A 12313-nucleotide genomic window follows, 5' to 3' on the forward strand; every position below is an offset into this window, starting at 1 on the left:
GTAAGTATATCTTTCTCTATTGACTTGGGTGAGAATTGACAAGAACCAATCACATTAGACTGCAGTGCTTCTCAAACAGGGCCGGGGGGCGCGTATGACCCCGCGGAACATGCAGGCGGAACTAATGTTTACTTTTTCATTGCCGTACCAGAATGAAGTGTTATTGCACAACCGCTCCCATAAGTGGCAGTGGCGCGCTCACGCCTACATGAATTGAGCTATATACTGTCATCATTAGAGCATGCAGGGAGTATTAGCGCCTCTGCTGTGGGGTGGGGTTCAAAATGGTGACGACTTTAATGATCGGAATCTAAACAAAATAAACATCAAGAAACCAGGCTTCAAAACGCGCGCGCGCACACACACACACACACACTTGTGTGTTGAGGCATCCGTCCTGTTTGTTACCTGCAGCTGCACCCATTAAACAAAACAAAGAGGCGGAGCATCAACCTGATGATCCTCCAGAGAAACAGAAAGTGAGTCAGTGAGTCAGAGAGCAGAGCTGCAGTCGACTGGACTGAAGCAGAAGAGAAGCCAGAAGATCAGAAGTTTGTCCACAGCACAGCAGCGTCTCAGCCAAACTCTGGTGAGTCCAGACACAATCTTGAGTGTTTCAGCAGCATGAAGCCCAAAGCTGAGCTGCTCTCACACGGCTCACTTCACTTCTTCATTCTAAAAGGCTTCACTCATGTTTCAGTGTTCACACGCTGCTGCTTGTAGACAAACCAGCCGACTGATGGATTGGCCTTCTTCCTCACTGCGTTTACACCATCAGAGCAGGAAAGAGTGGCCACAGCCAGGACAACAGGAAGTGAATGGAATGCAGCCTGTAGTCACGTCAACATTAACAGAGTCAAAAAGTCAGAATAGAAGCAAAGAGACTTGAGCTTCATTTCTGTCTTGACCAATATTCAATCAATCCTAATGATTGATCTCTGGACCTTTCCCACACTAACATGTCACGCTAACACGCTAACTGTTACATTCAAGTCCACCAACACAGAGCTGAGACTGAAGCCCAGGATTTGACCTTTAGGTTGAGGTCACAGCTGTGGTTTCCCCTCTGATGCCCCCACAGTCAGAACTATGTAACTACAGCTACGTTGTGTCTCCATGTTTCCTTCCTTGAATGTAATCCGATGTTGATCACTGAGGAGCTTTAAAGGTGCTGCTGTGGTTCCAGACTCTTAGTTCTGTTAGACTCTCAGTGATCGTGTCATTCCAGAGTTGTTGTCCCTCATTGTCTCCTTTGTTCTCAGCAGACATGTCTGCTGCCAGCCGTCTGCAGTCTGAACATCTGTTCATGTGCTCCATCTGCCTGGACATCTTCACTGATCCGGTCTCCACATCATGTGGACACAACTTCTGTAGAACCTGCATCACTCAACACTGGAACAGTAACATGCAGTGTGTGTGTCCTCTGTGTAAGAAGGTATTCCGCAAAAGACCTAAGCTGGAGATCAACAGGCTCCTATTTGAGATGGCTGCTGAGTTCAGACAGTCCACTACAAACAAAGCCAGCAGAAGATCAGAGGAACCAGCTGCCAAACCAGGAGAAGTTCAGTGTGACTTCTGCACTGGAACCAAAGTGAAAGCCATCAAGACCTGCCTGAAGTGTGAGGCCTCCTACTGTCAGACTCATCTGGAGCCTCATCTGACAGCAGCACGCCTGAGATCACACCAGCTGATCCATCCTGTGGACAACCTGGAGGACAGGATGTGTAAGACGCACGATAAACCTCTGGAGCTCTTCTGCAAGACCGACCAGACCTGTGTGTGTTCACTCTGTCCTGTTTTAGACCAAAAGAACCATGACTTTGTTCCTCTGAAAGAAGAATGTGAAGGAAAGAAGGCCAAGCTGGAGAAGACAGTAGCTGAAATTCAGCAGAAGATGCAGCAGACACAACTGAAGATCCAGGAGATCAACCAGTCAGAACAGCTCAGCAGGGAAGCTGCAGACAGAAAGAAAGCAGAAGGACTTCAGATCTTCACCACTCTGAAGCAGCATGTGGAGGACATCCAGGCCGACTTCATGGAGACCGTGGAGGAGAAGCACAAGAGCACAAAGAAACAGGCTGAAGACTTCATCAAAGAGCTGCAGCAGGAACTCTCTGAGCTGACGGTGACAGCTGCTGAGGTGGAGAAGCTCTTACTCTCCGAAGATCACCTCCACGTCCTGCAGAGCTTCTCATCCATCAATGCTCCTCCCACCAAGGACTGGACACAGGTCAGAGTCCATCAAAGGTCACATGAGGGGAGCCTGGAGAAAGCTGTGGCTCAGCTGGAGGAGACCATCAGTAAGGAGGTGAAGAAGCTGCTGAAGGTGGAGCTGAAGAGGATCCAGCAGTTTGCAGTGGACGTGACTCTGGATCCTGATACAGCTCAACCTAAACTCATCCTGTCTGATGATGAGAAACAAGTTCATCATGGTGATGTGAGGAAGAAACTCCCAGACAACCCACAGAGATTTGATCCATGTGTTTGTGTTTTAGGAAAGCAGAGTTTCTCCTCAGGAAGATTTTACTTTGAGGTTCAGGTCAAAAGAACGACTAAGTGGGCTTTAGGAGTGACCAGAGAGACGAGCAAGAGGAAGGGAGACATCACACTGAGGCCTCAGGATGGTTACTGGACTGTTATGTTGAGGAATGAAAATGAGTTCTCAGGTTGTGATGACTCTCCTGTCCGTCTGAGTCTGAAGTCAAAGCCAGAGAAGGTTGGAGTGTTTGTGGACTATGAGAAGGGTCTGGTCTCCTTCTATGACGTGGATGCTGCAGCTCTGATGTTCTCCTTCACTGGCTGCTCCTTCACTCACAAGCTCCTCCCATTCTTTGGTCCCCTTCTTAATGATGGTGGTACAAACTCCAGCCCTCTGATCATCTCAGCTGTCAGTCACACTGAGTAACCTGCAGGAGTTGATGTGTAATGATTCTCTGTCATTTAAGGTCCAGATGATCTGATCTGCTGTCTTTACTTTGACTTTTTTAATTTAATTTAATTTAATTTAATTTAATTTAATTTAATTTGACTTCTTCTTCTTCACATTCTGCTTTTTCATTGATGACATCATATTTGTCTGGGATGTTTCTCGTTGCTTCTTTCTGCTGTAACACAACAATCCACCCACACTGATCTGATCTAATAACTGTTGATCAATAAATCAATACACACATGCTGCCAACTCATCACAGATGAACCTGATCAGAAATAAGAAGGTATTATTGTTATTATTTTCTTGTGTTTTTATTCTTGTGATCATTGTAAATAGATCAAATGTTGGGTTGTGGTTTATGAATCAATTGAATTCTTTCATTTATCTTTGTCACATTCAGGGATTTCAGGACAAAAACAATAAACACCTCTTGTGTGAGCTCCTGCTTCCTGTCAGCTGTGTCTTAAAGTGATTTCCTGTTTGACTTTCAGGTGATCAATACTGCAGCACAGAGGTGAACTTTGTCTCTTGTACCTAGGCTGTGAACACTTGCTGGTCTCTGATTGGCTGGCAGCTGTTTGTTATGATCATCTCAGCTGACATCAAACAGAGTTCAGCTCCACACTCTAACCTGAGCTTCAGCTTAAGTGAACCTCAGGGAATCACTGCAAAGGAAAACTGCTTAAACTAACGCACCTGTGAAGTCCTACTTCCTACTTCCTGTCTTCATAGCAGTGCAGTGAGTGGCGTGCACAGCAGGGGGCCGGCTCAGGTTAGGTGATCAGAGATGGATCCATATTTTACGTGTTCAGACGTGAGGTCAGGTAAGAACAGGTACGCTTTCAAAATGGTGACGACTTTAATGATCGGAATCTAAAGAAAATAAACTTCAAGGAAATATGGCTTCAAAACACACACACACACACACACGCACACACACACAGAGCTGGAGATATGAAGCACCGCCGGAGCCAGCACAATGGAAAAATACTTAACAGGGATGAAAAGAAAGGCAGAGAGAAGAGACGGAGATAATGAGACAGACAAAAGTCTCCCGAAAGCTAAGAGGAGGAAATATGCGGAAGCAGATGTAGCGCCTGGCTTCACTGTGACTACGGTGGGAGACGAGGAAAGACCGGTGTGTTTACTGTGTCTACAAATGTTGGCAGTCAAATCAATGAAGGCGTCACTTAAACACATCACAGCCCAACCACGCTGATAAGCCGCTGGAGTATTTTCAGTGAAAACGTGCCGGTGAAAGATAAACACAGGTGAGTCACAGACAGGATCCGCTCTTTCACTCGAAAGCTTGCGATGTGGGGCAGCAGGCGACTTGATGAAGGAAATACTGATTCATTTGAGATCCTGCATGAATTTGTTGAAACTACTGACTATGATCCCACCTCAGTGATTCCATATATTAGTCAGCATAATTCATCACTGATGGGATTCTTTAAAAAGTACTTCCCTGATAACAGTCCCCAGTATGACTGCGTGGGAGAGAGAGAGAGAGAGAGAGAGAGAGATCCTTCCAACCCACCAGCTCACTGGGTTCAGCTCTGCAGAGGAGGAGCAGTTCATTGACGTGAGTGTAGAGCAGTGCTTCTAAATTGTTTTCTGTCGAGCCCCCCCGAGGAAGAAGAAAACATTTGCGCCCCCCACCCTCCGCCACGACGATAAATAGTATCATTTGTCTATAAAATTGTTAAGTACACCTCTGCATAACATTGAATCATTACTAACATTAAGGAAAACTAAAAAGAAATAGAAAAAAGAAAGAAATAGATCCACTTGCAACAAAGAACAACTTTATTAACCTTGTTTTTTAGTGTGAACCAGAAAAGATTCAAAATGCATCAATTTGCTTTAATTTCAACAAAATCAAATCCCTGTGTAAACTATTTTACTTTACTATACCAAACATTTTTCAACCAACTAATTGAGCCATTTGATACTGAAAAATAAACTTAAATAAAATGAATAAATAATAATAAATGAAATTGACCAGCACCATGACCTCAGGAGCAAAACATGTTAAACTCTTTAACTTACAAAACAAAAATGAACAAAACAAATTGATTGAATGATTGAAATTGAAATAGCTGATTTTTTTAAACAAAATGATCAAGTCAGGATTAATGAATACAGTGAGCACGTTTTGCACTGCACAACTTTTCGAAGCGGGGAGAACCAATCACATTAGAGGGATTGGTCTTGGCTTTGGTTCAGTATTTATACTGTAAGTAGACATGTAACAGTTTAAAATGAGTTTATAAAAGAATAAAGGCCTGAGGACGATGATTTCTATTACATTTTCAAGCTGGTGTCTTCCCTTTTTTTCTTCTTCTATTTTTCATTTTCCATGAAAATGGGAAAGCCGCGCTCACGCTGTTCCCTGATCCGAGAGGCAAGAGAGGTGCAGCTCTTCCTGCTGACATCGGAGAGCAGATTGTGAGCTGGGATGAAGAAGTTGGTGAGCTTCTGCTCTGTCAGGTGGCCTTCAAAGTCCTCCAGCAACCCTCTGAAGCATTCAGCCAGACGTGAGTCCTCCCAGTCACTGTCGTCTACTCTGGAGCAGCAGGCGTGTAGGAGCGTGGTCTTGGCGTGGTAGGAGCAGATCTTCTCAAAGGATTTCTGGTCCTGGTCCTTCAGCAGGTGGAGCAGATGCTTTAGGAGCTTCAGGCAGTCTTTCCTGTTTAGAAGAAGAAGGACATGGCATTAATCTCTCTAAGTATTACAGTGAGCTCTGTTTGAGTTTATTTTCTCTCCTGACGTGACTTTACCAGAGTTACAGTTTAGACTCTAACGTCAGTCGTCACCTGCAGCATTTTGCTCCTCCTGCTTCACAGCACGTCTTCTTTGATCCATGGTTCTTCATGATGGCCTTCTCCACGTGAGAGAAGGACAGCCGCCAAACATCTGTGTGTCGTAGGAGAACACACATGTAAGGGTTAAGAACCTGTCTCCTTATCATGGGGAGAAGTGAGAGAGAGTTATTTATGAGTTAAATGTCTAACCTTTAGCACAGACGCCATCACACACCACCGTACCACGGCCTTTATATTTTGGGACCAAGTAGAACGGCAGGTTCTTGAACTGCTGCTTCGCTTTGCCTCCCAGCCAGCGCTCGACTTTAAGTCCGCCTTGAGTGAACGACGGCCAGGTTGATTTGACCTCCAGACACAGGACCACATCCAGAGAGAGCTCCACCAGCTCTTTCTGTCGGATCAGCAGCGTCACTGCAGGACAGGCTCTCTTTTTACGTGTCACCTCCACATCTGGAGGAACCTCAACATCTGGAAGAACCTCCACACCTTGAAGAACAAAGGAGCTCAAACTTTGCTCACAGATATCTATTTTTGAAAACATCTAAAGTACATTAGAGTGTCATCTATAGATAATAAGATCACTGGTTTTGTGTTTGTGACTCACTCTTAAGCTTCTTCACACACTTCTTCACTTCCTCTCTGAAGTCTTGGAGCATCTCACTGGCAGACAGGTGGCTGCTGCCCTCTTGCTGAAACCTCTGCAGTGGGTTTTTGCCCCGTTTCAGCCCCACACTGTAGAAGGCACCGTCCTCTTTGAACGGCTTGATCTCTGCCCGGTCAACAGGCATCGGCATCATCACATCGAACTCATCAGGGTCAGCAATCTGCACTCAAACACATCACCGTGGGAATGTGGACAGACACGACTTTAAAGTAGCGTGACAGATTTGTCTTTATAGGAAGTTCATCACGGAGCGACTTACCTTGAGATTTTCATAGTAACTTCCGGTGCCTAGTTTCTGCTGGACATCTTTGAAGTACAAAGTGTTTTTCTTCAGGTGCTCCATTATGTCGCTTATGAGGTCGTTGATGACAGCCGCTGCTTTTGCTTTGTCCTTCGTCTTGATCCTCAGGGCATTTAGGGTTGTGCGGAGGAGGCGCTCCTCTTCTTTCTTTTTCTTTGCGTCTTGCTTCTTCATCGTCTCCTCTTCTTTCTCTTTCTTTGCGTCTTGCTTCTTCATCGTCTCCTCTTCTTTCTTTTTCTTTGCGTCTTGCTTCTTCATCGTCTCCTCTTCTTTCTTTTTCTGTGCGTCTTGCTTCTTCATCGTCTCCTCTTCTTTCTTTTTCTGTGCGTCTTGCTTCTTCATCGTCTCCTCTTCTTTCTCTTTCTTTGCGTCTTGCTTCTTCATCGTCTTTGCTGGTTGTTGTGGTGATTTGTCTCCACCGACACAAGCTTCAGAGCTCTTCTGTCTGTGGACAGTGGCTGCTGGTTTTTCATCAGCGGGTCCTGGCTGCTTCCGCTCCCTTTTCTTCGGCTCCTCTCCCTCACCTGCTCTCCCCGGGGGGCTCGGCAGTGATGCCTGTGCCTGGAGATTTGGTCTCGCTGGTTCATCCAGACTCTTGGTCTGTCTCATGTTGCGTGGTCTTCCTCTGCCAGTCATGTTGGTGAAAGTGAAAGAAATGAAACTCGCGACGAGAGTCATTCCTGGAAGTGCTGAGGACAGGCCACGCCCCCTCTGGCGTCCAGGTGCTCACAATGCTGCTCCCGTATCAAGAGCGACATCTGATGGACAAAACTATGTACTGCAATTTACAGTCCTGATTCTTGTTTTGGATCTTACCACCTGGTTGATTCTGATTTTTGAATGGGTCAAATATATGTTGGTTGTAAAATACTACATTTAAACTGACGGTATTGGTAAACAACACAGAGAACATGTGTTGTTACATTTGTATGTAATGGTCCGATTGGATGTGGAGGTTATGAAGCCTGACGAGATCAAACAGCTGAGCCACCGGAGTGTTGGAGCCCTCTGCCTGGTCTCTAACACAGTGAGGACTCGTCTGGTACAGGTGTTAGTAGGCGCTGGACCGACTGCAGGAGAGTGTGCTTTGTTCCATCCAGCAGGAGGAACAGAAGGATCGGCCTCTGGAGGGGTTATGGCTCCATAGCTCCTTCTCTCCTGCTGTGATTGATGGCTCCACAGGTTGATCTCAAGGCTGCAGGGCTTCAATAACGATCAAAGACCTGAGGGGACTTTGGTTTGGTTGAAACATGTTTAATGTTGCAAAGAGGCTCGTGCCATCTTACAGTAAGGTGCAGTAGCTTATTTAGCTTATATCAAGGTTAGCAGAATCTCAATCAAAGTGCTTAAAGAGTCAACAGTTGGTCCAGACCGGGACAAACCGGGACCTTTTCTTTAAAGTGCTAATTAAAGCTTAAACACAACAGAGCTCAGGAGCTGGACTGATCTAACAGGAACATAGTTTGAACTTCACCGGCTCTGTGTCGCTGCAAACAAACAACATGAAGCATTTAGAGACTAGTGTGCACACAAAGAGAGCTAGAGGTGATGTAGGGACCTTATCTAGTGTGGGTCAGTACCTCCACCCCATCAACAGAGCAGGTTTGGATCTACGGTTGGTTATTTATTGCCTTGTATCTCGGCGTGCCGCCTCAGGGAGCAGAGACCTACACGTCGTTCTTTCCTTCTAATACTTTTGCGATGCATTGTGATGATTAACCAGTCTTTGATGATCAGGTTGAAGCAGCCGTTAGGGAGATGGGTGAGGGTTCTAGAAAGTGTTTGGGAGCAGAGTTTGTTTTGGGGTCGTTTAGTGGATGTGGGTCAGGATTAAGGCTGTCATGTCCGTGCTTCCTGCAGGAGGTCCCAGTGGAGCTGCTGCTGATGGCAGAGAGGTACGAGAAGCACAAGAGGGACAAGGAAACGCTTCAATCAAGAGGAGGAGGTGGAGGAGGACAAGACGGCAGAGGAAGAGGAGGCAGAGACGGAGAGCAGAGCTGGATGTTCTGATGGACAACGTGTCATGCCTGTCCAGATATATAACACTAAAGTCAAAGCAGCGTATTAACTCTTCAGTCTAGATCAGAGATGTGAATGCATTTCAATTGTTTTACTTAAATTGTTAATTTGTGAATTGTGTTTCTTACATGCATTGATTTTTACTGTTTGTAACTCACCAACAGCAGACAGCATCTGTATAATAAATGATTTCATTTGTCATTGTTGTTGTTAATCACTGGCTTTTAACATGTGTAGTTTATTATTCAATCAGCTTTGCATCTTCACTTCCAAACTGCTCCACTCATGGGAGTCCATGCTGGAGTGACTGAAGGTAAATATGTTCAGCTGATTAAACACAGCATCATGTCTGTCATACTAAGGTTTCTTCTTTCTGTCCACAGGGGGGCGCTGTACTTTATCAGGCTGACTGCGTGCAGTATAAGTTTATATCTTTCTCTATTGACTTGAGTGAGAATTAGACTGCAGTGCTTCTCAAATAGGGCCGGGGGGCGCGTGTGACCCCGCGGAACATGCAGGCGGAACTAATGTTTACTTTTTCATTGCCGTACCAGAATGAAGTGTAATTGCACTGCCGCTCCCATAGGTGGCAGTAGAGCTCTCACGCCTACATGTATTGAGCTATTTACTGTCATTATTAGAGCATACAGGGAGTGTTAGCGCCTCTGCTGTGGGGTGGGGTTTTTTGCACCGCACACACACACACACACACACACACACACACACACACACACACCATAAAGCTGAAACTTCCATTACTGAGCGTCTTCCTCTTTTCCCCTGCTTGAGTGTTGAGGCGTCTGTCCTGTTAGTTACCTGCAGCTGCACCCATTATTAAACAATAGAAAGAGGTGGAGCATCAACCTGATGATCCTCCAGAGAAACAGTCAGTGAGTCAGAGAGCAGAGCTGCAGTCGACTGGACTGAAGCAGAAGAGAAGCCAGAGGATCAGAAGTTTGTCCACAGCACAGCAGCGTCTCAGCCAAACTCTGGTGAGTCCAGACACAATCTTGAGTGTTTCAGCAGCATGAAGCCCAAAGCTGAGCTGCTCTCACACGGCTCACTTCACTCTTTCATTCTAAAAGGCTTCACTCATGTTTCAGTGTTCACACGCTGCTGCTTGTAGACAAACCAGCTGACCGATGGATCGGCCTTCTTCCTCACAGCGTTTACACCATCAGAGCAGGAAAAGAGCGGCAGAAAGTGAGCAGCAGGAAGTGAGCGTATTTAGCTGCGTCAGTCAATCAGTGAGACCCACCCACGACAACAGGAAGTGAATGGAATGCAACCTGTTGTCATGTCAACTTTAACAGAGTCAAACAGTCAGAATAGAAGCAAAGAGACTTGAGCTTCATTTCTGTCCTGATCAATATTCAATCAATCCTAATGATTGATCTCTGGACCTTTCCCACACTAACACGTCACGCTAACACGCTAACTGTTACACTTAAGTCCACCAACACAGAGCCTGAGACTGAAGGCCAGGATTCATTCCTTGAATTTTATCAGATGTTGATCACTGAGGAGCTTTAAAGCTGCTGCTGTGGTTCCAGACTCTTAGTTCTGTTAGACTCTCAGTGATCGTGTCATTCCAGAGTTGTTGTCCCTCATTGTCTCCTTTGTTCTCAGCAGACATGTCTGCTGCCAGCCGTCTGCAGTCTGAAGATCAGTTCATGTGCTCCATCTGCCTGGACGTCTTCACTGATCCAGTCTCCACATCATGTGGACACAACTTCTGCAGAACCTGCATCACTCAACACTGGGACAGTAACGTCCAGTGTGTGTGTCCTCTGTGTAACAAGGTGTTCCGCAAAAGACCTAAGCTGGAGGTTAACAGGCTCCTTCGTGAGATGGCTACTGAGTTCAGACAGTCCACTACAAACGAAGCCAGCAGAAGATCAGAGGAACCAGCTGTCAAACCAGGAGAAGTTCAGTGTGACTTCTGCACTGGAACCAAAGTGAAAGCCATCAAGTCCTGCCTGAAGTGTGAGGCCTCCTACTGTCAGACTCATCTGGAGCCTCATCTGACAGCAGCACGCCTGAGATCACACCAGCTGATCCATCCTGTGGACAACCTGGAGGACAGGATGTGTAAGACGCACAATAAACCTCTGGAGCTCTTCTGCAAGACCGACCAGACCTGTGTGTGTTCACTCTGTCCTGTTTTAGACCACAAGAACCATGAGTTTGTTCCTCTGAAAGAAGAATGTGAAAGAAGGAAGGCCAAGCTGGAGAAGACAGTAGCTGAGATTCAGCAGAAGATGCAGCAGACACAACTGAAGATCCAGGAGATCAAACAGTCAGAACAGCTCAGCAGGGAAGCTGCAGACAGAAAGAAAGCAGTAGGACTTCAGATCTTCACCACTCTGAAGCAGCATGTGGAGGACATCCAGGCCGACTTCATGGAGACCGTGGAGGAGAAGCAGAAGAGCACAAAGAAACAGGCTGAAGACTTCATCAAAGAGCTGCAGCAGGAACTCTCTGAGCTGACGGTGACAGCTGCTGAGGTGGAGAAGCTCTTACGCTCTGAAGATCACCTCCACCTCCTCCAGAGCTTCTCATCCATCAATGCTCCTCCCACCAAGGACTGGACACAGGTCAGAGTCCACCAAAGGTCACATGAGGGGAGCCTGGAGAAAGCTGTGGCTCAGCTGGAGGAGACCATCAGTAAGGAGGTGAAGAAGCTGCTGAAGGTGGAGCTGAAGAGGATCCAGCAGTTTGCAGTGGACGTGACTCTGGATCCTGATACAGCTAATCCTAATCTGATCCTGTCTGATGATGAGAAACAAGTTCATGATACTGATGTGAGGAAGAATCTCCCAGACAAACCGCAGAGATTTGATCGATGTGTTAATGTTTTAGGAAAGCAGAGTTTCTCCTCTGGAAGATTTTACTTTGAGGTTCAGGTCAAAGGAAAGACCGCGTGGACTTTAGGTGTGACCACAGAGACGAGCAAGAGGAAGGGAGAGATCACACTGGGGCCTACGGATGGTTACTGGACTGTTTGGTTGAGGAATGAAAATGAGTACAAAGCTCTTATTGGCCCGTCTGTCCCTCTGAGTCTGAAGTCAAAGCCAGAGAAGGTTGGAGTGTTTGTGGACTATGAGGAGGGTCTGGTCTCCTTCTATGACGTGGATGCTGCAGCTCTGATCTTCTCCTTCACTGGCTGCTCCTTCACTCACAAGCTCCTCCCACTCTTCAGTCCAAGTCTTAATGATGGTGGTACAAACTCCGCCCCTCTGATCATCTCAGCTGTCAGTCACACTGAGTAACCTGCTGGAGTTGATGTGTAATGATTCTCTGTCATTTAAGGTCCAGATGATCTGATCTGCTGTCTTTACTTTGACTTCTTCTTCTTCACATTCTGCTTTTTCATTGATGACATCATATTTGTCTGTGATGTTTCTCGTTGCGTCTTTCTGCTGTAACACAACAATCCACCCACACTGATCTGATCTAATAACTGTTGATCAATAAATCAATACACACATGCTGCCAACTCATCACAGATGAACCTGATCAGAAATAAGAAGGTATTATTGTTATTATTTTCTTGTGTTTTTATTCTT

At 46.0% G+C, this 12313-nt stretch overlaps 3 protein-coding genes across 7 annotated transcripts; 2 read left to right on the forward strand and 1 right to left on the reverse strand.

The window, feature by feature from the left end:
• Positions 1–374: 374 nt before the first annotated feature.
• On the forward strand, positions 375–3368 carry LOC143007501 (E3 ubiquitin-protein ligase TRIM39-like). 2 transcript variants are annotated; one of them, XM_076158886.1, is made up of 2 exons: positions 375–589; positions 1263–3368. In XM_076158886.1, exon 2 carries the CDS (start codon positions 1268–1270, stop codon positions 2903–2905), a length of 1638 nt encoding a protein of 545 aa, XP_076015001.1. In that variant the 5' UTR covers positions 375–589; positions 1263–1267; the 3' UTR covers positions 2906–3368. The 2 variants fall into 2 exon arrangements, with proteins under 2 accessions (XP_076015001.1, XP_076014991.1); XM_076158876.1 differs by having other exon boundaries at positions 376–589; positions 1266–3368.
• A 1365-nt stretch (positions 3369–4733) lies between these two features.
• LOC143007524 (cyclic GMP-AMP synthase-like) lies at positions 4734–7357 on the reverse strand. The gene is made up of 5 exons (XM_076158909.1): positions 6684–7357; positions 6365–6584; positions 5950–6246; positions 5752–5851; positions 4734–5624 (listed from the first exon to the last, which is right to left on the reverse strand). Exons 1-5 carry the CDS (start codon positions 7332–7334, stop codon positions 5279–5281), a joined length of 1614 nt encoding a protein of 537 aa, XP_076015024.1. The 5' UTR covers positions 7335–7357; the 3' UTR covers positions 4734–5278.
• Positions 7358–9629: 2272 nt separating this feature from the next.
• LOC143007435 (E3 ubiquitin-protein ligase TRIM39-like) lies at positions 9630–12258 on the forward strand. 4 transcript variants are annotated; one of them, XM_076158783.1, is made up of 3 exons: positions 9630–9736; positions 9848–9947; positions 10374–12258. In XM_076158783.1, exons 2-3 carry the CDS (start codon positions 9887–9889, stop codon positions 12014–12016), a joined length of 1704 nt encoding a protein of 567 aa, XP_076014898.1. In that variant the 5' UTR covers positions 9630–9736; positions 9848–9886; the 3' UTR covers positions 12017–12258. The 4 variants fall into 4 exon arrangements, with proteins under 4 accessions (XP_076014898.1, XP_076014905.1, XP_076014920.1 ...); XM_076158790.1 differs by having other exon boundaries at positions 10377–12258; XM_076158805.1 differs by lacking the exon at positions 9848–9947 and having other exon boundaries at positions 9636–9736.
• The last annotated feature ends 55 nt before the right edge of the window (positions 12259–12313 follow it).

Source organism: Genypterus blacodes, unplaced genomic scaffold (assembly GCF_046128005.1).
Source record: "Genypterus blacodes isolate CSIRO-AG114 ecotype Tasmania unplaced genomic scaffold, CSIRO-AGI_Gbla_v1 ptg000010l_1, whole genome shotgun sequence".
Taxonomy (NCBI): domain Eukaryota; kingdom Metazoa; phylum Chordata; class Actinopteri; order Ophidiiformes; family Ophidiidae; genus Genypterus; species Genypterus blacodes.